Source organism: Pleurodeles waltl, chromosome 7 (assembly GCF_031143425.1).
Source record: "Pleurodeles waltl isolate 20211129_DDA chromosome 7, aPleWal1.hap1.20221129, whole genome shotgun sequence".
Lineage (NCBI taxonomy): Eukaryota > Metazoa > Chordata > Amphibia > Caudata > Salamandridae > Pleurodeles > Pleurodeles waltl.
Window position 1 is genome coordinate 1,054,859,073 of NC_090446.1, and position 26,431 is coordinate 1,054,885,503.

The window sequence follows — 26,431 nt, forward strand, 5'->3', positions numbered from 1 at the left end:
GCATTTATCTTGTCAAATTTGCTGTGCTTTAAAGACAGAAGTCAAATTACAGGCTGTGTATTCTGACAAATTGCTGTGTTTTTTTAAACTTGAGAATTGCTGCTTGCAAACTTGTCTCGTTTTGTAGTCAATTCAAGAAAGTGAAAGTGAATTATGTGACAATATTGCTGGGGTACAGGAAAGAGATAAAAAGCCGTAGGATGTCTTTTTTGTAACACACAACACAATGTAACACATTCAGCAGTTAAGAAAGCAAAAATTAGGCACCTGTTTAGGTAATACTGAAGTGTGATGGAGGCTAAGATTTTAGCCCCTTAGCTGTGGGCCTCTCACCTAGAGCCCCTCCCATCCCCATCCCCACCTCACCAGTACAGAGCCGTTTTTTGGCTGTTTGGGGTACTTCGCACTTAGGCCCACATAATCTTTTGTCAACATAAGCTCTCCATGCCAAATGTATGTTTTTATTTTGCAACCTACTTGGCCGTTCAAAAGGTACCCAGAATTTGTGAGTTCCCTTGGAGGAGACTGAGAAATTCAGCTAAAATTTGTGTTTTTTGGGGAAAAATAGGAAAAAAGGGCTGCAGAAAAAAGCATCTGTTTTTTCTCTGCAAATGGAATCAGTGAAGGGTTTGCGGTGATAAAATAACCATCTTTCCAGCTTCCAGGTACAGGCAGACTTGAATCAGAAAAACACATTTTTCAACACCTCTGGCATTTTACGGGGACATACCCCATTTTACCATTTTGTGTGCTTTCAGCCTCCTTCTAGTTAGTGACATAAATGGTTGTGAAATCAATGGGGAATCCCGGACAGCTAAACATTTCTGAAAAGTAGTCAAAATTCGGAATTCAGCAAGGGGTCATTTGTGTAGATGTGTCAAGGTTTTCCTACAGAAAGTGATAGTTGAAATAAAAAAAATATTGAAATTGAGTTGAAAAAAACCCAGCCATTTCTGTCTGTGTTTTCGTCTGTAACGTTTTCCAGCTATGGCAGATTTTTGAAAGCAATATACCATTACATCTGCTGGACCCTTCTGGGTGCGGGGATATATAGGGCTGGTAGGTTCGTCACTAACCAAAGGTTCCGAGAGCCAATAAATGAGCTGCACCTTGCAAATTGGTTCTCATTGTATACCGGGTATACAGCAATTCTTTTGGTAAAAAAATATAAAGAGTGAAAAAGAGGTATCAAGGAAACCTATGTATTTTCGAAATGGGCACAAGATATGGAATTAGAAGCAGTGGTTATTTGCACATTTCTGAATTTGGGGATACCCATACTAGCATGTGAATTACAGGGCATTTCTCAAAATGACTTCTTTCTTACACACTATCTTGCATTTGGAAGGCAGAAATGTGAAGAAACACAATTGGCAATAACACTTATTCTTCTAGCCTGTGTTCCTCCGAGTGTCCCGATTAAAAATGGTTCATCACTTGTGTGCATAGGCCTAGTGCCCGCGACGGGAAACCCAACAAAATGCAACGTAGACACATTACATTTTTCCACTAAAAACGGACTCGTTGCCTAGCTGTGGATTTTGGCCTCTAGCTCTGCCAGCAACTAGGGAAACCTAGACACGTAGGGGAATCCAGAATGGGGTGACACGTGGGGCCCTCAGCCAGAATCCTTTGCAAACACATTTTCCTCACATTTCAGTGATGCAAAGTTCTGGAATCTGAGGGGAGCTACAGACATCCTTCCACCCAGCATTCCCCCAAGTCTCCCAATACAAATGGCACCTCACTTGTGTAGGTAGGCCAAGTGCCTGTAACAGGGAAGGGCTCAAAACTTACTCCGGTGATAATGTTAACTAAGTGTACCAATAGCCTGGCATCTGGAACCATTTAGGGAAACCTACCAAACCAAGACATTTCTGAAAACTAGACACCCAGGGGAGTCCACGGAGTGGTGGCTTGTGTGGATTCCCCAAAGTATTTTTACCCATAATACCCTACAAGGTGAAACATTGAATACAAACACTATTTCCTTGCATTTATGTGATGCAAACTACAGGATTGTGATTTTAAGGGGATTCAGAGGGAAGGAAAACTGGCGCAAGTCCTGCACACTTGGGCTCCCCTGGTACTAGTATGTTAGTTAATTCACCACTCACACTGGTTGGTTTTAGCACCTCCAGAAATTATGGTTTCAAAGCATGAATACTCAGAGTATCTGAATATTGAAACCAAGCCTTCTGAAGGTGAGCCTTAAAGCCACTTCATGGCACCAACCGCTTTATGGTCTATTCACAAGCCATTCATGCACAGCACTTTCATACCTCCGGCCACAGGCCCAGTCCAACCAATCACTGCACTCACATCAACTTACTGCCGCCAGACAAGGGCCTATCACATTCATACACCACAGGGCAGAAAATACATTTGACTACATTTTACCACCTGTCAAGTAACCACTTCCTTCTTCCTGAACATTACCGAAAACGTGAGTAAGGAACCTTTACTAATGGCGCTCATGATGGCCACATGAGGCTCGGGAAGACATGTTTTTCATGCGCCATTAGCACACTTACTGTGCTAAATCCAACTCCTTCCAGTTTGTGGATGCAAGTTGGGGGTTTCCGAGTATGTCTTTTGAGGCCTCTCCCTCGAACTGAGCGAACATATCTACCTTTGAAACCAAGGCAGACATGCTGGGGAATTTTCTGGAAGTTCCCTAAAGAGAACGTCATAAACTATGAAGAATGGTAGTGTTTGGCACACAGGGTAGTCTGTGAGAACGTAGCATATGTCCCAGCCACTGTTATGTATAATGCTTTGACTGTAATGCACTTATCATACAGCAAATTGAACATCTAAGTTCTGACAGGGGATGAACATGGCAAGCAAGTCAAACACTGACCTATACGTGTCATTGTCCTTCAGTGCCAGTGTGGCATCAATGGGTTTGAATCGATAGGTGTGAATGATGTGCATCTGTACTGCCTTCACTATCTGCCTTTGACCTATGCAATATTCCTGGGAAAGCACACCTGCTGTAAGCTTTTCTTACCCGTTCATGTCTGTCCTCATCAGAGTCCTGACTAATCCTGTATAATTGCCAAGTGAACCTATACTAATGCCTTCCACCATTAGCTACTTGAAGCTCAAGAAAACATGTCTTTCATGTGTCCTCCATCAACACTTATTTCTCGAACTTAGTGAACATATCTACCGTTGAAACTAAGGCAGACATGATTGAAAATACTGTGTATCTCATTTACCACCACTTGTACTTTTGCTTTGAAAGTGAGGCTACAAATTGAGTTTGCCCACTTTTAAACAAGTAGAAATCTTGGTGAATATGTTCCACAGGACATTTGTTTAATTTTTACACATATTTTGGTTCTCCTTGGTGATCAGGGTTGTCCTTGTGTAGCATACAAAAGTTCCCTAACGAGCACTTCAAAATTCAGTCACGTCTTTAAGTTTTTGCCACACAGAGTACTCTGTGATAATGTGGCATATGTTCTGTCTACTAGTATGTGCAGTGTGGGGACTATAATGCATGTTTATCGGACAGAACACATACCATGTTCTGATGGCAGATAAAGGTGTCAAGCAGCCTATAAGGAAGTACATGATTTCCTGAAGTAGATGAACTAAAATTCTGTGGCTGCTTGTCTAAAGAAGCAGTAGCCCATGGATGCTGGGTATCCATGCACAGCCACTGAAAGGTTTACCCAGCGGCAGCTCTACCTCAGTCGATTTCCCAGAACTTTGCTTTAGTGTGATACAATGTAAAGTAAGTAGGGAAACACAGGCCTGGCTGAGATGGGCACTGGGGACAGAAATTCTGACTCTCCTGCTGCTTTCCATGCTTCGAGCAGACTTTACAGCAACAAACATGGGCAATCCTTTTTGGGTGTTTTAGGAATGCGATCAGCAAAGTGTCGCTCCTGCAGCCTTGCCACATTCTCCAGAACATGAAGTAAAGACTGCTGCTTCTATAGCAGCAGTGATGCTTTCAGTCACAGACAATTGGAAATCAAGGAAAGCATGAGTCTTCCTGTGGTTGTCTGAAAATAAACAACATACTCATTGTATGTTGCCATCTATATTGGGTGACTCAACAGTTTATTGTACAAAGTGTGAATTTTACGACACACATTGTATAGTTTAAGAACCTGGTCATTCTTGTCCACTCCGCCCATGTACTTATTGTAATCAAGTATACAGGTGGGCTTGTGGACTTAGGCCTTCTGACCCCAAACCGTGATGGGGGAACTGCTCTCATCATGAATTGTAGTGAGCACATATACATCACGCCTGTCAGAACTTGACTGTAAGCAGTTAGTTGGAATGCAACGCAGTACTCTGGAATTTCTGGAGCTTCTTGCAAACAAGCTCCTGCGGTAATCCTTTGTGGTTACAATGAACTGTACAACAGGCCACAGTGCTAGCTTTACAGAGCTCACTGAACAGCTCTACTCCTGTATAGAAATTGGCCACATAAAGGCTATAACCTTTGTGAAGGAGTGGTTGGACAAGCTCTCAAACAATCTTCCCTGTGACCCCTAACGTGGGAGGGCAACCTACAGGTTTTATCACTTGTTTATTTTTATTATATAGGTGTGGTTTCCCTGTGGGCCGATTGCTGTCTCTAGGAAAACCACACATTTATAGAACAAAGTGGTATATAATCAATACCTCCCTCTCAATCACTTTTTTTTTTTTTTTTTTAAATACCTGTGATTTCCCTGGGTGCCGATCGTGAAGGTGAAACACAAATGTATTAAAAAAATAAATTATGCCCTCTGTCAGGAGGGCCAACTAGCCATTCTTATTATTATTATTTTCTTGTTTAAGGGGTGGGACACTTTCTTTTTATTAAAAATTATGTCCCCCCCGATGTGGGGGACAGCCCACTTATACAAGGGCTGACCCCCTCTCCCCACCCCCTCCCCCAAACAATCCCTAATAGCCTAGTACCATTTCCTGGCTGCACCATGATCCAATGGCAGGAAACCGTGCCAGGAAGGCATCAATGGAAAGGGGAGACACACCCCTTTCCATCAATGCCTTCCTGGCATCGGGAGACTGGTTTGGACTTTTTTCCCCAACGGTGTAAGGAGAGAATGCTTTCCTGCTCCTTGATCGTCTAGTGGGGAAAAACAGTGACATCAGCACGCCCCACGGTTTGCTGATGTCCCTGGTGTCTGTCAATGGATGTGGCCCCCACAGAGGGTGTGGGGGGGTGGCGGAGGGGTCTGGTGGGGGTGTTTCGGCCATTAGCTGATACGCTCACCTGAGGGTTTAATGGGATCAAAACAAATCAACTTATTTTACTTGATGTTGCACAAATGATAAATATTCACTGAAAAGTTCTACACATTATTTGTGTGCAATATGGAGATCTCGGTAAAACAATGCCTGTGCAAATTTTGTGTCCATTACAATAGAAAATGTGCTGTTTGTAAATGACAGTGCACTACGACACAATGCTTTAGTTACATTAAAAAATCATCCACCTCATGTCTATTAAAGTTAGGTGAGTCGCGAACATTTGTTGTTCTGAAATCTGGGTTGTGGTTCTTAAAAGTTTGAGAAGCTTTGGTTTAGTGTTTTCACTGGGTAATAATTATTGACAATGAAGTATTGACATTTATCTGGAAGGAAGCATTATATTTTAGCATTGACTTAATCGTAGTAAATAAAACGGTTTCACCAGTATTTTTACAAAATTGCTTTTAAGGCTTCATTAACCATTAGCAATCAGTTTAAATAGTATATGTAAATAATATTTTATTCATTTGTTTCTACTAACTTTCTATTCATGGTTAAATATTGTGCGTTTTTGGCTCCCTTTACAGAGGATGTCAAGACAATGTGTTTTAGAACTGAATAGTTGAGAGTACACAATTGTTAACTGAAATTTGTTTATATGCTTTCCTTGAAAGGGGCCACTGATCACGAAACAGCCCATGAATGATATCAGAACCGGTTAGCATGCTTGTATACTGGAAGCAGCTGTCAGCACAATAGCTGCTAGTTCAAGCTGAGAATAAGTATTTGAATGGATGTTGTGGTAAACAATACCAAGTGTACTCCGAGGGCATTGAGTGGACGTTACAAAATGTGTTTTCCATTTTCTGTTATAAGTTTTACCACTGTAATAGCCAAACTTTTAAATTTCAATCTGACTCCTTCAAGCTGTGCACTCATTTTATGGTCTCTTGTTGTAATATTTCATTCAGACGAAGACCAGAATATTGTGAAAATTGGAAAGATATCATTTAATCCCAAAGATATGATCGGACATGGAGCTGAGGGCACTATAGTATACAGGTAAGCTCATATAAACACTTACAGTGGAATTAACTGTTGGGACCATTGAAATGTGTGTAATTTACGCCATCCACTTTGTTATGCATTACTACCACCAATCGCATCATTTATTGTTTTGACAATGCAGCTATAGTCTACTTTTAGCCTAGACATGCTGATGCTTATGTCATCCTGTTGTATAACTGATCCTTGCACTAACATTTGAAGCCTGTTAATACCATAAAATGTGTAACTTCCCAGGTGTTGAAATGTAAACTGACACACGAAACATGACAGGGAAAAATGAGACTCCTCTTGATCCTGCCAAAATATTACTTCTTTAGCCTAATGCTTTCCCTGCACTTTCTGCAGCCCTTGTACCTACTGGCTTCTTCTTTTCATTTCTGGGAAAGAAGGAAGTGTTTGATGTCCACTTCCAGAACCTGTAGCATGCTCTGGGACATATTTTGATTGTCTGACTACTTAGTAACAATAACTTTTTTTTATTTCGGTCTCCTTAGGGGTCGGTTTGATAATCGAGATGTTGCAGTGAAAAGAATTCTCCCAGAATGCTTTAGTTTTGCAGATCGGGAAGTGCAGCTGCTCCGGGAGTCTGATGAATACCCAAATGTTATTCGGTATTTCTGCACCGAAAAAGACCGGCAGTTCCAGTATATTGCCATAGAGCTATGTGCTGCCACTTTGCAGGAGGTAGGAGCGAAAACGATGTATTCCATCTTCAGCAATCATCTTTTGCCCGCCTGTTGATTGATTTTGTTGAAGGTTTTTTTACTCTGGGACCTGTCTCTCTAACCCAACCTAGTATTTTCATCAAAAGATGATTTACCTATTTCACATTGTTTAACAATAAGTTAACTATGTGTTTCTTTCCTTGTGTTTTAGTATGTTGAACTTAAGAACTTTAATCGTCATGGGTTGGAACCCATAGAGTTACTGCAGCAGACGATGTCCGGACTTGCTTATTTGCATTCTCTCAATATAGGTGAGCACCTGTCTACATTATTTTTTCATTAACCTCTGCATGTTTAGTTACATTGGCTATAGTCACTCTGCTTTGGTAGTCCACTTATTTCCTGCTTTGTGAAAGTGTGTGTAAGGGGGAGCTAGAGTGTGACTGTGGCACTAAGCCACCTTCATCAATTTAAGTAAAAGGCATAACAAAAAAAATAGTTAACCATTGTAGAATGTACTATGTACTCGTCTGCTAAGCCTATTGGTATTCATATAGAGGTTTCATTTTGAGTCTCACATTTTCTTGCGTCATGTTTTCATGAGTGAGCTTGGATGACTTGTCACAAGCTACACGCATTTGTCTTGGTGCTGTTGCTGACACTTCCAAGTCACATGGCTCTGGACACTGTGCATTTAGTCACAATCTGTGCTCACTCTGCTGCAATAATACTGCCCTTTCTACAAAGCAGTTACTTTTAGATGTAGTGGGGAAAAAAAGATTAAATTGTACATATGGCGATCGTCTTCCTTCTCAGCAGATATGGCTATGAAGATGTTGAGGGGCACAACAGCATTGTTTGCTGAACCTTTGTATTAATATGTAGGCTACACCTCATTTTGAGGGACACTCACCAATATTTCACAGAGGGCATTCTACAGGCCTCCCTGTATATTTTTATGACCTCAAGATAAAGCATCTAGCTTCAGTACTTCAGTATTCGAGACATTAACTCTTCGCAAGCGGTCATAGAGCTTTAAACAATACTTGAGTAACTCTCCAGAGAGCTCACAGCTTTTGGATTAATTTCATTTCCACCAAATGACCCTGAAAAATCATGCATGTCATCATATCCATCTGTGCCTATGTAGGTTGAGCCTGCTTCCTTTTAGGGTTCTGTATGTTTGCTCCTCACTACTCCTATTTCTTGAATGTAAAGTCTTGCTGATTTCGTAGTCAAAAAGCCTAAACCCAGGTCGTAGGGGAGCAAAAAGAAGCTTTGTACGAGAGCCCAATGTTTGGTTGGTGAGGTTTGAAAGCACTCATCAGAAGAAAGGTCCAAGCATAAGAAAAGAGAAATTACACTGCATATGTGGCAACCCCAAATAATACTACAGCCATACTGTCACCTCATGTAGAAATACCAGCATAATGCTGTATTTAATACAATACCTTTTGGCAGTTGTAAACAGTTGGGTTATTTGGAGTAAATGACTACCCACCCAAGGTCAGACTGGGGCAGAAAAAAGCCCGGGCACCAAAATATTTGGCCCCCATTAGTGAATTAGATAGCTAAATAAGTGGACCATGTTTGCCAATTATGGTAGTTTTGAGCTTGTAAAGCACACTGTATAATTGTTTTGCAAGGTATTGAAGACTGCATGGATTTGAGCTTGCGGCAGGCAATGTTTGTTGCAATATCAAGGAAATCAATTCGTAAAACAGGCTCAGCATACCATAATATAGGCCCACAAACAGCTACAATAATCGCCCACACACTGACCTTTCAGACAAGCCCAATGGGCACTGCCTGATTTTCCCTATAGGCCAGTCCCACTGTGTACCCACCTCGAGGACAATCACAACCCTTGTGTTAGGGTGAACCCTAAAAGCCACTAAATTAACCTGAGCTCAATTCCCTGTTAGTTATGGCACTGAATAAACAGGCTAGATTTAGGGCAATGTGTAAAGTATTTATGCAATACCAAAGCAGTAATAAATTCAGAATGCCAAACAAAAAAAATGCCAAACGTAAATAGAACAATAGAGTAAAATTTCAGACACAAAATGACAAACGTCCAAATAGGGGAATCTGAGATACAAATGTCTAAAGTTTTAAGTAGAAATAGGGCCAGAAAGCACAACGCAATTGTGATGGTCAGTGGGATCTAGTCGCAGTTTGAGGCCAACAGCGATGGAGAACTAGTAGGAGAGACCAACCGGATTTGTCCTGGTCAAAGATTTTACCTTTTGACTTAGTCTTTTTAGTCCCAACCAACACAAAGGAGTACACTTGCAGGACCCCAGAACCTCAAGGGAAGCACTCAAACTCACAAGGTGCCAGACAGAGGTCAACAACAGGGTCAGGTCCAGATCCAGTTGCCAGCTCAGTACTTCCAGGATACAGCCTCTTGCAGATTGTTGTCTTCCTGAGCCAGCTGAGCCTTGGAGTCTTGTCCTGGGTACAAGAGGGAGCAAGTCCGCTACTCCAAAGTTACAGACAGCAGGTCAAGTACTCATCTGATCTTCTGCAGGTCTGGAAAGTGTTCTGAAGTGGGTGCCTGTATGAGCCACATTTATGCCTGTCACTAGCTAGTGGGTGGAAATCACTCTTGGGCAGGCCCTACCCATTGGAATGAAAGTTCCCCAGAGGTAACCCTACCCACTTTTGCAGGTGTTCCTGTTTGCCTTACTGCAGACAGTGGCAAAATTCCATGCTTTAGGACATTTCACGATGACAAAAGTATTCGGCCACACTAAATATGGGCGCTGAGGCTTGGGGGGTGGGTACTATGCTGATCCCACATCTAACACTAAAATCTAGTTTGAGGCAGGCACCATACCCACAACAAAGCCACAGACAGCAGTCTTGGTAAAACAAAAGCAGGGTCCTACAGCAACCAGACAGTGGATGCACAAGATTGTCTTAGCATTCTGTTCTCTCCTTTTAAGTGTTCCCCAAGAGTTACATGTGGCGCAACCGAGCTGGCACGCAGGATTTGATACTGTAGTGACAAAAGAATACCCAAAGTCCCCACCCTGTATATTTTGAGAAGTTCAGAAGAGTCATCCCTGCCTATTCATGCTCTTATTGACTACTTCTGGGAGGCATTTCACACCCTTTTCACACCAGTTCGAGGCTGAGCACAGACTGAGAGCTGGCTAATTATGAGGCAGGTAGAGGGGAAATTTCTAAAAGTTATCTATCCTTAAAATTTATTTAAAAATCTGACTTCACCACTGAACTACATTTTCAATAGCTATTTAAAATAGTGGTTTAATGATTTTTCTAGCTGGTCTCATTCCTGAGATACAGAATTAGTATTTTAATCTATACTCTGGTTTTCTGCATAGGACAGGTAGGCACACCCAGTGAAGATAGGTTTTAGAGCCTTGTTTTAGAGCCTTGTCACTGTAGGAACATGAAAATATTAATTTTCTACACGTGCCACCTTTAAATACCATGCATTGTATTTTGTGGGCTACATGCTGACATTGGGTGGCTTGCTTATAATTCGAAAGAAGGTTTTTACCTTTCAAAAGGGGTTATTTTGACATGTCAAAGTGCATGTTTTGTACTGTTACAGTGAGGCTGCATTGCACACCTAAAGCCATGTTTTTACTGCCTGTATAGCGGTTGGCAAAATAGGTGCTGCAGTCCATTAATGGCACTTAACTTCCAAGCCCTGGGTACATTTTGTACCTTATACTAGGGATATATAGGCAAGTTAAATATACCAATTAGGAGTATGCCAATTCGACCATGTTTAAAGGGGAGCACAGGATCGGTACTACTGGTGTGCAGGGGTAAAGTCCACAGAGTTCTACAGCCAGAAAAAATATAGGGTACAGCAAAAGGTGAAAAATATGAGGTGACGACGTAGAAAAGGTGAATTTCCTACAGTACTCATTGTCATTACAGACACAGATGTGGATGTGGAAACAGGCGAGGCATTTGATTCGCGGTCAGGTTTAGAAGTTTACATTTTTTTAAAACTGCATTTTTGAGAAAAAAGACAGCTCAAGAATGATGTATGTAGAAGTGAAATAAACATGCGCAATACATTTAATACATTCTTGGGATAAACCACAAACCTCAGACAGGAACAACTGAATGCATCCTACAGTTTAACAAATTCTTTGCTAAGACAATCAGTAGTGGGCAATTGTAAAATGGACTCTAGCATACAAAGATAAGTTATTACCTACGTTTTACCGTTTGTCATGCAGACTAACAGTTTACTTGCTGAATCACCTGTAGAAAGTGTATTTAGTTGATCTCTTTTTATCCATGGATAGATATCACCTTCTAGCCTTCATTGCTGAGCATCATAGGGGTTGGTTTTGCTTTGCCTCGTCTTCCATAGACTGGTGTTTTGCTTGCACACTTTCAACAAAGTTACACCAAACCAGTTCTTGTTGAATTGCATAAACTGCTTTAGGATGTTATTATCCTATTGAGTTCTTGACTATACAGAATTATTTATTAACTGTAGCTCACATTTTAGAGAAGTTGCATATAGGATACTAACTTGCTTTCAGAATACCAAGTGCTATTGATATAGGCTATACTGTTTTTAGATTTAAACCCATAATAACTGATAAAACCCCACCAAAAAGTAACCTGCCCTCATCAGAGTAAACATATAAACAGTAATAAACACCTACACAACCACAGACTAAAATGATATTCAAAGAAAGAAAAGTGAGGGATGAGTCATTTTTATTTCTTTCTGAAAGGGCCAGCACAATGTAGTTTTGTTATACAAGGTAGCAGCAAGAAAGACTGGCCTCAGATTATTCTGCTTGAGTTTTTTAATATTTTTAAAGAAGTCACTAAAATATTGTTTCTTCTGCTTTTGTTTCCTCCAGGTTTGTGTGCTTGAATGAAAGGTGGAGGGTTTAGACTCATGTTTTAGGTCTGCTCTTGTGTAATATATTGTAGAGACTGGGAATATTACAATCATATTTGATCTTTTGGCAGTGTTTAATGTTTTCACTGATTGAAGAAATGGCTGACTCATACCCAAATTTAACCACAGGCACATAATCAGTAAAATCCTTTGATACATCAGCCTCCTTTTCGAACAATTCAGTATTGATAGCCAGGCCCCTACCAAGCACCCCAGCCTTTAAACTTTCAATCCAAGGTATAGTGACTCTTGCCTGTTAAAGGACTGCTGTAACCATGCACAAGGAAACATGGTGAAAACATGACACTGGATTTTATACACACCAACAAAAGTCATAGCTGCTAGATGTCCCATTGCTATGTGTGACCTTCAGCTAATCCTGGCTTTTTACCTAACTGGACTTTACTGCTGAGGTTTTTGAGCAAGTAGTTTCTATGTTAACAGTAAAATTTAAAGTCCCAGAATATAGTGTGATGTCTGTTAAAAGGCCAGGCCTGACCTTAAGTGAAATCTTTGTCATGGGGACACTTAGCAGCTATGAATGTCCACACAATAGCAGCACCACCTTAACGTAGGCAGGCAGAGTGCAGAAAAGCAGTTGGAGCATGTTTTAAGCAGCATGTTTCAGATGCCTTAGAATATATGACTACAAATTCATCTGGTTTAATTAAAAATGTTAGAGGTTTCACAAGGTACTATACCCTTGGCAGGGTTGACCGGCCCTACAATGTCTTAATATTCAGTGAGTAGCAAGCATATAACTCCCCCTAGCTGGGTCCAGGAATCTGTTCATTAAAATATTTTATGTGAGAGGGTAATGAGGTGTAATTGAGAGTGCAGTACACAGACTTTCTGAGAGTAACTCTAACGTAAGTCATTTGGACACACTGTTAGTAGGAAGCCATAACATAACCTGCATTACTTCTCCTTTAAATTAAGTATGTGCTTTATAACAAGCACTTAAAAGAAACCAAAATATTTCGGAAACACTGGCAAACACAGTTGTGTCCATTTTGGTGGTTAGGCAGCTGAAAAAACAGTGATCATCACTGATTTCAAATTGAGAACAGTAACACTGCTGTCAACATCAACCAACCTGAACACTGAAAAAAGTGCTGAAATCTACAAAACCATCAACACTGAAAACGGGATAGCTTAATTTTACACTACAATGAAGATTTCTCCAACATTTAGCTGCCTGTGAACATTGTGAATAGACATATCATTTGTACTCAATTTGTCTAAAAAACTTTTACTCAGTGGTTGTAACTTTTGCTACCAGAGAGCGCATTTGTATCCTTCTCCGTGTCTTGGTGGTTGGTTGATCAGAACTCCATCCCAGGATGATGCTATATCCAGACCTCCCTCGGTGTTCAACACTCTTTTCATTCAGCGATTTTTTTAATTTTATTTATTTATTTATTTTATTTATTAATTAATTTATTTATTTTGCCCCAGCCGTCAGTTCACTACAGCAATTCTGACTACTTCTGGGTCTAGTCTTCTGTCCTCCAGAAAGGAGTATATCCATGGCAGAGATTAAATAACTTTGTTGTGACAAAACAGTTTGTAGGTCATTGGTATCAGAGGGTCTTAGATTTGATTGCCTCTGTTATTAATTTGTGTTTTTTCATTAACTAAATATATTTGTGAAAACAACTTGCCATTCAGTGGGTTCAGACAGTGTGTTTAATCCCCTACTACTTTAGAAGTATTTATATTTATTCCTCTTTTCCTGTCCAGGGGGCTGCCCCTTCCACGTAAATGTCCATCCCATGTGATTCTTTAGAGTAGTGATGACACATTTACTGTCTTTAGCTTCAGAATTGTGGACTCTTGTGGACCGATATTTTCATATCAGTGTTCTAGAACTACAAGCAATATTTCTGGCCATGAGAGCATTCTTTCCCTCTCTCAAAATAAAGATTATGGAGGTTATTATGGACAACACTAACAATATTTTATATGTAGAATATGAGTGTACCTAGTAGCTGTGCACCAGAGAGGTACTGTTAAAAACCAAGCAAACTAACACACCAGACTTTGCCACTTGTTCAGTGAGTTGGGATTTCATTTATGAGTTGTAAACTAAATCACCAAGATTTTATATTTTTCCCGGCTATATCTGTCTGGTACTTCAACAGCTTACTGGCCTTACTACTGTTTTTGGGTGTCTACTTCTCCATACCCAGTGTGCATCCTATTTCCACAGATTTTTCTTCTCTCTCCCTCAGGTTGCTTACCTGCTACAGGTCTTGCTTTGCTCTAATACAGGGCCCTCCTTTAACTTGCTATTCTGCACCATCCGGTCTGTCTGACAATCTGATTATCTATCAATCTATTCATCCATCCATCCCTGTTACACAGTGGTGGCCCCTGTTGATGAATCTTTGTGAAACTAAACAAAAAAAAAAAAAAAGTTAATACGCCTCAGCTGCTCCTCCCTGCAAAGTTTTGAGCTGATCGGTTAAGCAGAGTTTGAAAAAGCAGGGGGTCCCTAAATGAGTTTTCATTCTTCCAATTTCCTATATAAATTTTAAGACCCATTTTAGAAGAAACAGTTGAACAGAATTACACCAAATTTTGCAGAAAGCTAGATCATTCCTCAGCATGCTTTTGTGATTTGGTATAAACTTGTTCAGCTGTTGTTGAGAAATTAAGGTTCAAAAGTAAAAGTTAGTAAGATCTTGGCAGGGTGAGAGATCTAATTGGTAAGCTGCAACATCAGCAGACATTTTGTGCCAGTCAGTTTGAGGACTCAGGAACTCTGTGTCCTGTAAAAAAAAAAAAAAAAAAAAAAAAAAAAACAATAAGGTACAAGGGGTTGTGGTATAGTTACCTTGACCCTCATGGCCCTACCCCAAAATAAAACAAGCATTTTCAATGCAACGGGTCTCACATTTGCCCGAGTTAGAGCTATTAGCGTTGTAAACTTCTAACCGGACTTTTCTTGCCACACAAATTAAAAGAAGAAAAAATGCAGCGCGATTGCGCTGCGTGGGAAATAAACAGATAAAGTAGTCCGGAGTCCATGCTGAAAATATCAAGTCTCGTATGTTTTAAGTAGTTTACCGGTGCTGTGTAGGTGGCTAAACACTGGAAAAGGCATGACGTATGTATGCCTTTCACAAATGAAAGCAAGCGGATTTTAAAAGGCAAGCCCACGAACCAATGAAAGTGACTGATGTGACATGGGCGTGGTTAGAGCCCAAAGAGAGATTACAGCATGGGACGGAGCGCTTTGCGCTCACCTATTAAAAAACGCAGGGGCAGCTGCTGTCCGACCATACATTAACCTGGACCATGTCTGGCATGTTGGAGGCCACGTGGGATGGGGCCGACAATATGCCTTTTCTTTTTATATTCCCAAACTTCTATATATTTAGGGTGATATGATATCTAAATAAATAACGGAAATAGCACACTGGGCCCCAGTGAAATATGATCCTTTACAATTTGAGTTTGCCTCGGCCCTGGAGCTGAGTAAAGTTTCCACAATTTATATTTAAAAAAAAACATAGTACTACTTTGTTACTTATTTTAGTTTTGTTTTCCCGGAGTTAGTCATAGGATATTTAGCAGCTCAGGAATGTGATACAGTTGTGCCATCTATCTGCTCATACCCGAGAGTTAATGACCCAACCTTTAAGTAAAATGACTCCTTTTGCATACCTCCATAGCCACTCATTATCATGAGAGCCTGAAGTCTTCAGCTAATAAACTGTATGGACATCATGAATGGACAGCTCCAAAGAGACACAATAAAACAAACACTGGCAAAGTCGATAGGCCTGGCATTAATGTGGTGTACAAATACTGGTTGCACAACAGGAGGAACTCAAAATAAAATACAAATAAAAAATACAACACCACAAGAACAACACCATAACACTACACAAAACACAACAAAATACATTAGCACAGAAATGCCAAAGAACATGAGAACTTAACAGTATCGTGCAACACATCCACACAAAACCACTCCATATTCCAATAGCACAAAACCACAGTAGCACAAAGCACTCCAACACAACAAACCATAATGCAACTACACAGAAACAAAACGTCTGCAGAACACATAAGCAAGAAAACATTGTGGCACAAGAAAAACACATCATAAATGAATAGTCCCGAAATAGAACAAAAAACAACAAAATACATGTTAGAACACCAACACAAAACAATGAAACATCTACCGAACACAACGCCACACACCAACACATAGCGACAACACATCACTGCTCCATCCTTGCCCATGCCTATTATTTAACCTTGCATTCAGTCGCCCATTTATCTACTTACTCATCCATCCAATTGCTGACCCTTTCTTACAGTCATCAATTCCCACATCCATACAACCAGACGCACACACTTCCCACCCAATGAAAAAGCACTTGCACTGCTGTATTCTGTGACTACACTGTGTACATTTGTCACAGAAAGAATTTATTTGCGTACATGTTTTTAGTACGAAATCACATACCTCCTGTGATATGTAAATTACACAGGTATTTTCTCCTTGAGTTCCAGCTTCACAGGAGGTTGCTAAACTCTTACATATACATACCAACAGCTGAGCACAGATAAGAGATGGCTTTATGAAAACAAGCAACGCTAGCCACTTAAGAAAAAAACAATTACTTGAAGTATGATCTGGATAAATATGTCAGCAGACTACATTTTTTCCAGCATTTTTTTTTTCAGTAAAGGAAGGCGTTTGCACTTTTGATATAGCGTTGTTTAGTACACAAAAATATTTTGAGTACTTGTTTGTCACTGGAAATGTATTGATACTAATAAAGAAAGCCTCCTTTTCAAGATGGCAGACAGTCCCTGCTGCCTGCTATTGCTTATTAAAACAATACACCTCATCTCATGTATTGTAATGGAAGGATTTCTTAAATGGCAGATTAATACATTTTACAGCCATTAGCATGATGGTGATACGGAAATACTCCAATTGGTTGATCCAAGGCATGATTGACACTGCTCAAAACCATGGCTGAAGGGGGCTGACGCAAAGCAGCCATGGGTTTAAGGAGTCTCACTCAAATCCCAGCACTTGCGTATTATTTAAAAGACGTCCAGCAGACACCTAGACATGTCAGTACCTTCAAGTGTGATTGTCATAAGACTTAGGTTGCAAATATGCACGTAGTGAGAATTGTACTGCGCAGGTTGTGTTTCTCGGAGGTTGTGTTTGGCTTAGATGTCTTCTAGCCTCAAAATTATCTTGCTATGGCGAGAAAATACTCTGCACTGGCGAAAACTGAAGAAAAATGGGAAAACTCGTAACTCTTGTGAAGGATTAAAACACTGTCTTTACTGGCGAAAAAAAAATACTTTGCAGACCCGCTGCTTTTGGGAACAAGCGAGATCGCGCTAGGAAAACAGAGAAAAAGTAGTCGATGAGCCGACAGAAAACAGCGAGCCTCGCATGTTTTCTGTACTTTGTCGATGCGCTCGAGGAGGCCTATCCACAGGAAAAAGCATGACGTATGCATGCCTTCCACTAATGAAATCAAGCAGATTCTAACAGGCAAGCCCACAAGCCAATGACAAACACTGACGTGATGTGGACAGGGCTCCGAGCCCTTTTTAATTACTAAAGCGTCTCGCTTAGCGAAACGCAAGCGCATCGACGCAGGCTCGACCCTAAAAAATAAAGTACCCAGCGGTACACCAGTGGGAGCCATCACCCCTCCACCCCCCACTGGTCCCACAGGAGTGCCTCTGTACCGAAAAAATTATGTGGGGAGGGTGTCCATGGGAGGGTTGACAACAAGTGTGGTGTTGGTTACCCACTGTTCTCTGAAGGTTAGGTGCAGGGCCTGGCCCTGTGGCCATCCTCCCACCACGCACAGCCAAAAACTGTGTGCAGTGGGATACTGGCCACTCACTGATTTGTGCCAGGCCTTGCATTGAGACTCTGCACCCAACACCCTTCTGCGCACAGTCAAAAGATATGCTTAGTGAGGGAAGTAGGTAAACATGAAAAGGTTACAATGAAATTATAATTGGGTAGATAATAAGATGTAAATTTGTTATTAAAAAAAAAAATAATCACTGAACAAAGCCAAAGTTAGTGATATTTAAGATAGGTCTGGTAATAATATCTTAATTTGTAAAAAATAAAAAAACTGAAACTCAGCCAAAAAAGCTTTATATTTAGGTATGGTACTAAGATTTTAGCTTACCTTTAAAAAAAATTAAAAAAAACTAGAAATTAACTGAAATGAACAAAGGTTAAAGTGACCTTTAGCTATCTGTCTCACAAGAAGTGACATCACTTCTCTTCCATCCCAGAACCTTCTTAATGGCTGCCACAGCATGTACTCCCAGCAGGTGCGCCAGGGCAAGCCTTTTCTGCTCCTGTCCACTTGTGAACTGCACCCAGTGCCATTAACATATTCCCCTTTGCCCCGCCATTACCATGCTGTGACCCTCTGCACCCTAAACTCCGGGAACTACGTCATACGCTGCTTCCTCAACGCACTGCAAGCCACCAAGGGAGCATTCTTGTGCTTCCTGCAGCGTTTCATGCACTTACCCTCACCCAATACTCACCGCACTGACAGCACCCACTTACACAGTCTTGCAGTCACCCACACAACACTGCCCGCTTACATGCATGCTCCTCAACACCGGCTCACTCTCCAAGCATGCCACAGAGACCTGGGACCTTCTACATCACAATGCCTCTAACCCAACTTATTCTCACTGAAACCTGGCTGAACCTTGCATCTTCACCTTACATCGCCACAGCCACCCCCTGGATACAAGATTGCCAAAAAAGACAGACTTCACAAGCCCAAAGATGTAATCACCATCTCATCCAGGCACATGTTATCCTGCAACATGGAATACCTTTCGCTCAAGCTCCATATCACAGCCAACTTCACCCTAAGCGTCACTTTCAGCTACAGACGACCACAACCGTGAGACAACTTCACTGACACATCACAGACTTTGTTGGACCACTCACTTTTGATTCTAACAATTACATCCTACTCGGAGACTTCCACTTGGAAGACCACACCAACCCCTACTCAGGTGCCCTCATTGAAGACCATGGAAGCGTGGGTCTCACCCAACCAGTAAAGGGTCCTACCCATGTCACATGACTCCTCCTGGACCTTATCTTCACCAACTTCAGCAGATCTGAGTCGACAAGCCCACACCAGTTTCCTGGACAGACCAGGCCCTCCTCAAGTTCACCATCCATTTCTCATTCCAGCGCTTACACACCACCACCAGTCAAGCCAACTTGAACTGAATCACTGACAGGAACACCGCTGTCAACACCAACCAACCTGAACACAGCAGCAGCCTTCCCTAAGCCATCAAGAATTTCAACAAAATTCCCCTCCCTCAAACACAACAATATCCAGACCTGAGACCAGTGATAAAACACCACTGCAAACAACTGGAGCACAGATGGATAATGAGCCAGGACCATGCAGGAGCATGTTCAAATCTACCCTGCGACATTACTAGCAAATGATCTGTTCTACCAAACACCCTGCTCTGGGGGATCACATTGATACCAGCACCAACAGAATCAAATAAATCTTTGCCATTGTGAAAGATTTCACCTCTCCATTGGTCGTCTCCAACTCAGTCTCTTCCTCACAGGACCTCTGGAACAAACAAATTCACTGCTATTTCCAACAACTCCAGCTTGCAAACCATCATCACCATGCTCACACCCATTTTAAATGCCTCCAACTCTTTAGCACCCTTCCCAAGGTGCTTGGAAATACGCAACTGTCCTCTCTGCCAAAGAATCCTCTGTGGACCCTTTAAAGCTCACCACCTACAGACCAGTTTCCCTGTCAGAGTTCTATAGAAAATCAAGACACCTCATTTAACACCTCAATGACCACCGACTCCTTGACACCACTTCAGACCCAACCACAGCACGGAAACTGTCCTCATTGCTGCCATGGATGACATCCACCTGACTCTGGAGAGAAGAGACACAGCAGCCCTCATCACCCTGGACTTCTCTGCAGCATTTGATACAGTCTCCCAACTGCTGGGTCGATCAATCAGTCAATCAGGATTTGTAAAGCACGACTGATCACACAACAGGTTATCCAGGCACTTGGGAGTCCCAGAGGCTCATTCGCACAGCCAGGTCTTGAGGGCCCTTTGGAATTCCGGGAGTGAAGAGATGTCCGGAGTTGTGTGGGGAGGCTGCAAACAAAAAGCAGAGAAAACCAGGGAAGAGCAAGGAGAAGATACACAAAAAACAGGGGCAAAACAAGGATAAAGCAGTGAAAACTAGGGGAAAGCTAGGGGAAAATACAGGGGGGGACGCAAGGAGAAAAGAGTCAGAAGTAGAGAAAAGCAGGGAGAAGGCACTCAAAAAGCAGGGGAAGAAGCAAGAAGGCAGGAGCAATGCAGCAGCACTTGGCGAGGCTGGGCCTGGGACCGGCTCCCTGGGACCTGATCCTCATCCAACAGATACACCACATCGAAATCCAAGGACATCTCTTTCCTGACTGGAAGGAACCAGTAAGTCAGCCTGACATTGTACACCTTGGACCCCTGCACCTCAGCTGTGGAATTCCACTACGATCCTCCATGAGCCTGACGCTCTTCAACAACTGCATGATCCCTCTAACCAGCATCATCCACTCTCACAATATCAACGTCATCTCCTAAGCTGACAACACACAACTCCTTTTCCTCACTGACCAGATACGCAGTACCCATATGAAGTTCCATGCCTGCATGACGGAAATGGACCACTGCATGAAGATCAACTGTCTAAAGCTGAACACCCACAAGACTGAAACGTCATCTTCCCGAAGAGCACATTACTGTTGGATTTAACCTGATGGCCAAGAGAGCCTGGACCAACACTCACCCCACCACCCACTTTAAAAACCTCAGGATCATCATCGACAGCAAACTCGACATGGCCACTCAGTTGAGTGCAAACATGGCCACTCAGTTGAGTGCAGTCACCGCCTCATGCTTCCATATCCTGAAGATGCTGAGGAAGATTTTGAAATGGATGTCCATCAGCACCCAGAAGACAGTCATGCTTGCCGTTGTCACAAGCAAGCTGGTCTATGGGAACACCTTCTGTGGTAGGATTAACAAACAAATCACCAGAAGGCTGCAGACCATTCAGAGCTCGATGGCCACACTTTCAAGCCACAACGTAATATGGCCAAGTATACATCAACACTTGCGTCTACTTTCACAAACCTACAGATTCCTCCTCTTGTCCAGCCTCCTACTTGCGGAAACCCCATGCATACAGAGAACCAGATCTAGTGGTCAAGCATTTTCCTACATCACTCCTAAAGCTTGGAACAGCCTACTACTACACATAAGATCCTCCACCTCACATCTTGAATTCCACAAGAAGCTGACAACCTGGCTTTTTGAGTAGTCCCACAAGGCCCTAACACAGAAATTGTTACTGAGCTAACTAGAATACCCATGCACTGCTTATGACCTCTCCTTTTTCATCACTTATGACATGTTCAGTGACATCATTGATGACATCAGAAATGACATGATTGAGGACATCACTGATATCATCCAACCTACTGCTTTTCAAATAGATCTATAAATCTGTACAGCATTTCAGATATTAAAGTAAGTACTAAATGGTGCAGAATCATTTCAAATATAAATTACCCTTCAGATACAAGCCCCTTTAGGTGCACCAAGCTCATTCTGCTCACAGCCTTTGCCCTGTACCAAACACTTCGTAGATACATGTTAGATATGGGGTCTCTTTGGCAGTCTGTTTGCACCCTGTCCAAGTAGGGACCCTCACTTTAGTCAGGCTAAGGGGGATACCTGCTCAGATAAACCTGGCTCACCCCCTTGGTAGGCTTATCTCAGAAGCAATGTCTAAAGCATTTGCACATAACACACAGTGATAAGTGAAAACACTACAAAAGGACACCACACCAATTTCAGAAAAATAGCCAATATTCATCTATATAAAACAAGACCAAATCCAGTAAAAATCTAACATACAGTAATAAAAATATGAATTCTGCAAGATTTACTCAAAAATATAGTTCCTTGAAGTCTGTAGCTCCACCTGGAGCTCTCACAATGTTGTGATCAACAAAACCAACAGTTCAGGCTGGCCGTGGTGTCGCAGTCCAGCTAAGGTGTCTGGAAAACCCGCAAACAGTACCTTTGGAATTGCAGGGTGTCGTGATCCTTGTGGTGAGCTCTGGAGAGCGGTACGGGAGTCGTCGGGCCCTTGAAGTCCCACACTGTGCGGATTGAACTCCGGGCTGATGAGGTTTGGAGCACTGGTGTGGATGGCATCAGGGATGCGGTACAATACGACGTGCGGTGCCCACAGGTCACGGTGCAGACAGGGGCTCGGTGACAGCGTCCAGCGGCATCGGTGAGACTAGGGCTGCGGTGTGAAGCTGGGCAGTGCGATGTGGGGTGTCACCAGGTCACAGTGCAGGCAACATAGTCATCGTTGCTGAAGCACTGTCATCAGTAGGCCCAAGCCAGCGGTGCGGTGCGGGACGGGACGGTGCTTCATGATTCATGAGCAGTGTCCACAGGACACGGTGCAGGCAAGGATGCCTGGTGACGACACTGGAGTCGATGATGCTGGCATCGGTGGACAGGATCTGCGGGACGGTGCTTCGTGTACCTCATGAGCAGTGACCACCGACCACGGTGCAGGCAGCGGCGCCGGTGTCAGCAGGAGCGGCGGCAGTGGGGACGCCCAGGCTGCGGTGTGAGCAGGCGATGCCAGAATGGAAGGCTCACAGATTGCAGAGCAAGAAGCGGCTTGGTGAAGTCGTCCTATGACTGCGTCAGTGAGACCAGGGTCGTGGTGCGAAGTGGGGCGGTGCGGCTCCATGTGGCTTCGGCAGGTCACTGTACAGGCCAGCGGCTTTGTTGGTGGCGTCACAATGGTTTCTCCTCTTGAACAACACAAAACACACAGTTCCCAGTCCTGTAGATCGAGGAAACCAAAGTTGTCGGTGTCCCTGAGACTTCTAACAGGAGGTGAGCTCTACTCCAAGCCCTTGGAGAACTTTCTCAAGCAGGACACCCAGCAAAGTTCACCCTTTGCACTCTTTTCAGGCAGAAGCAGCAAGTGCAGGCCCGTCCAGCAAAGCAACATAGTACTCCTTTAGCTCTTCTCCTGGGCAGAGGTTCCTCTTGATCCCAGAAAGATTCTAAAGGTCTGGTGTTTTGGGTCCTCTTCTTATACCCCTTTCTGCCTTTGCAGTTGGCAAACTACAAAGCAAAGTTTCAGTTGTTTGCAAGATCCTTCCTTGTCCAGACCAAGCCCCGGATACACACCACGGGGTTGAAGACTGCATTGTGTGAGGGCAGACAGTCCTTTCAGGTGTCCTGACCACCCCTCCCTCCACTCTAGCTCCGATGGCTAATCAGGATGTTCAGGCTACACCCCAGCTCCCTTTGTGTTACTGTCTAGAGGAGAGGTATAAACAGCCCAACTGTCAAACTGACCCAGTCGGGGAATCCACAAACGGGCAGTCACAGAATGGTTTAAGCAAGAAAATGCCTATTTTCTAAAAGTGGCATTTTCAAACTCACAATCCAAAAACCAACTTCACTAAAAGATGTTTTTTTAAATTGTTAGTTCAGAGACCCCAAACTCCAACTTTCTATCTGCTCTCAAAGGGAATCTGCGCTTTAAAGTGATTTAAAGGCAGCCCTCATGTTATCCTATGAGAGAGATAGTTCTTGCAACAGTGAAACACGAGTTTGGCTGTATATCACTGTTAGGACATGTAAAACACACCGGTACATTTTCTACCTTTTAAATACACTGCACCCTGCCCATGGGGCTACCTAGGGCCTACCTTAGGGGTGATTTACATGTACAAAAAGGGAAGGTTTGGGCCTGGCAAGTGGGTAACTTGCCTGGTCGAATTGGCAGTTAGAAACTGCACACACAGTCACTGCAGTGGCACTTCTGAGTCATTTTTACATGGCTGTTTATGTGGGTGACACAATCAGTGCTGCCGGCCCACTACCAGCATTTGATTTACAGGCCCTGGGCTCCTCTGGTGCACTTTACTGGGGACTTACCAGTAAATCAAATATGCCAACCATGAATAAACCAATCAACAGTACAGTTTACCTTGGGGGCACTTGCACTTTAGCACTGATCAGCAGTGGTAAAGTGTGCAGAGACAATAAACCAGCAAAAATAGAGTCCAGTGAACCATAAAAACAGGAGGTCAGAAGGCAAATAGACAGGGGAGACACGTCAAAAAGCTGCTAGGTCTAACAATACCGAACTCGTGGGCAGTTAACCAGACATTACATTTACCTAATATGTAACTTGTTGTGTTAGATGAAACTGCCACTAAATAAATACAACTCCTTTCCATACATTCATCTCACTTCTGTTTGTAATATTCCTTGGGACTCTCAACAGACAGAGGCAAAGTAACCTTTTGTTCTACTGACATATAAGAACAGTTGTGGGTTTTCAAATTATGACTGTGTGACTGTAATGGATGAGATGTGTGAAGATAATATTTCTTTCAAGAACTGACACACTCAGGCTAAATTCTTGTTTTCTGTATCAGTTCACAGAGATCTGAAGCCTCACAATATTCTTATATCTATGCCTAATGCACATGGCAAGGTAAAAGCTATGATCTCCGATTTTGGCCTGTGCAAGAAACTGGCAGTGGGCAGACACAGCTTTAGCCGTCGTTCTGGCGTCCCTGGTACAGAAGGGTGGATTGCACAAGAAATACTGAGTGAAGATTGTAAAGAAAATCCTGTAAGTAAGAAAATAAAAATAAGTGTTTCTTTGTAGGGAAATGTTTGCGTTGAAACCTTCAGAAGACAGTCATTTGGGGAGGCTGTATTTGGAATTTACTATAATGTATGCTCATTGAAAGATATTGTCCTGCCTTTTTGAAGTATATTTTTATGCATGCCTGAAAATTGAACTTATAGTAACATATTCATGTCATCCATTAGAAAAAAATATGAAAAATATAATAAAAATAAGCTCTCTAGGAGAAATTCTGGTGTGCTACAGTTTGTTTTCACTGTACATATGAAGGCCAGCATTAAGTTCCGGGAATATGTCCCATTTACAGTGGGAGATAGTAGTTTGTTACTGTCAATGTCAATAGATAGCATCAACTTCATTAAGAAATGTAACATGTTCTTGATGTTTCACCATTAACCTCTGTGAACCTATGGATTGCATTCCACGTAGTTTCCCAGCCCAGAATCTGCAATGCATAGTTTTTCACAACCAACTATAGGTTTGAGATACTACTAAGATTTTCTCTGCTCTGGTTCTAATAACCTAATATAACTTATTTTGGCTTTTGTCCAAACCAGTTTGCAACAATGGCATTTGTGGTTACAAACTGTTTTCTTCAGTGCTACTACGCCCAGAGTGTATGAGGGAGCTGTACAGAGAACATGGAGCAGAATACTGTAGGCAATACATAAACAATAATTCATATTTTATAGTAACATTTAAAAGCAACAGAAAACAGTCAGGTGGAGGCTGAATAAATGGGTAGTTAACGATTGCACACAGAGAGCAGACAAGGTAGTGTGTAGGGTTGGACAGGCAGTGAGTTCCAAAAGCTTGTTGCAGTGCCTTTAAATGTAGCTCCTGTGATGTTTTTACCTCAGTTTTCTCAAGTTGAGCACGTTCTTACTCCTGGGTCCTTATTGTTACACCTAAGATGGGTAGCTGGGTGGCAAAGTTTGATTGTTAAAGTCTTAGTTGTAAATGTGAAGCAGAAGATTCTGAAATTGATCCTTCTTCATTGGAAAGTCAATGTAGATCTCTTAGTATTGCAGGGCTACGATCACATTTTCTCATATAGGAAATTAGTCTTGCTGTGGAGTGGAGCACAGCTTTCACTGTGGCAAGTGATGCTTGAGAAACAACTACAAGAATGGTGTTGATGAATGTTCAATGAAAAGTGATGAGTGTGTTGGCTGCTGTTTTCAGTTGTGCTGCTGCTAGTAGACATGGGATTTTATTAAGGGTGTGGTGGCAGTAATTTGCCACTTGAGCTAATGCCCTGATGTGGGTAATGACAGCAAGAGTGGCACCAATTGTAAAGTTAAAGGATTTAACTGATGAAGCAGTCGAGGAAGGGAGTACCAGCTACCCTCAAAACGCTGGGTAAAAGAAAAAAGGCTTTGCTGTTCCTTAAAGCACTATACCGATCCTATATGAGCATATGCATAACCTATTGTTAATTTATATTTACAATTCGCTTAATACTGTGTGTATTTACACATCAGATGTTAAAATGTATGTTCAAAATAAAGATGCTAGTATAAGTGATCATTTAGCACTGTTTTGTTCTTGTGTCTTGTTTGCAGACCTACACAGTTGATATTTTTTCAGCTGGATGCGTGTTCTATTACGTAGTTTCAGAAGGCAGTCATCCCTTTGGCAAGTCCCTGCAGCGGCAAGCCAACATTCTTCTAGGGGCTTACAGTCTAGACTGTTTGGACCTTGAAAAGCATGGTACGTAAGGTCTCTGAAAATTGTATACAATGATTGTCTTCACTCCCTCAG

At 42.2% G+C, this 26,431-nt stretch overlaps 1 protein-coding gene across 1 annotated transcript in view; it reads left to right on the forward strand.

The window, feature by feature from the left end:
- The window catches only part of ERN1 (endoplasmic reticulum to nucleus signaling 1), a 371,447-nt gene that overhangs the window by 273,111 nt on the left and 71,905 nt on the right, over positions 1-26,431 (forward strand). The window contains exons 14-18 of the mRNA XM_069199936.1: positions 6,198-6,288; positions 6,789-6,978; positions 7,171-7,270; positions 24,450-24,649; positions 26,233-26,380. Coding sequence (XP_069056037.1) covers positions 6,198-6,288; positions 6,789-6,978; positions 7,171-7,270; positions 24,450-24,649; positions 26,233-26,380 — 729 coding nt within the window. The remainder of the gene's footprint in view (positions 1-6,197; positions 6,289-6,788; positions 6,979-7,170; positions 7,271-24,449; positions 24,650-26,232; positions 26,381-26,431) is intronic.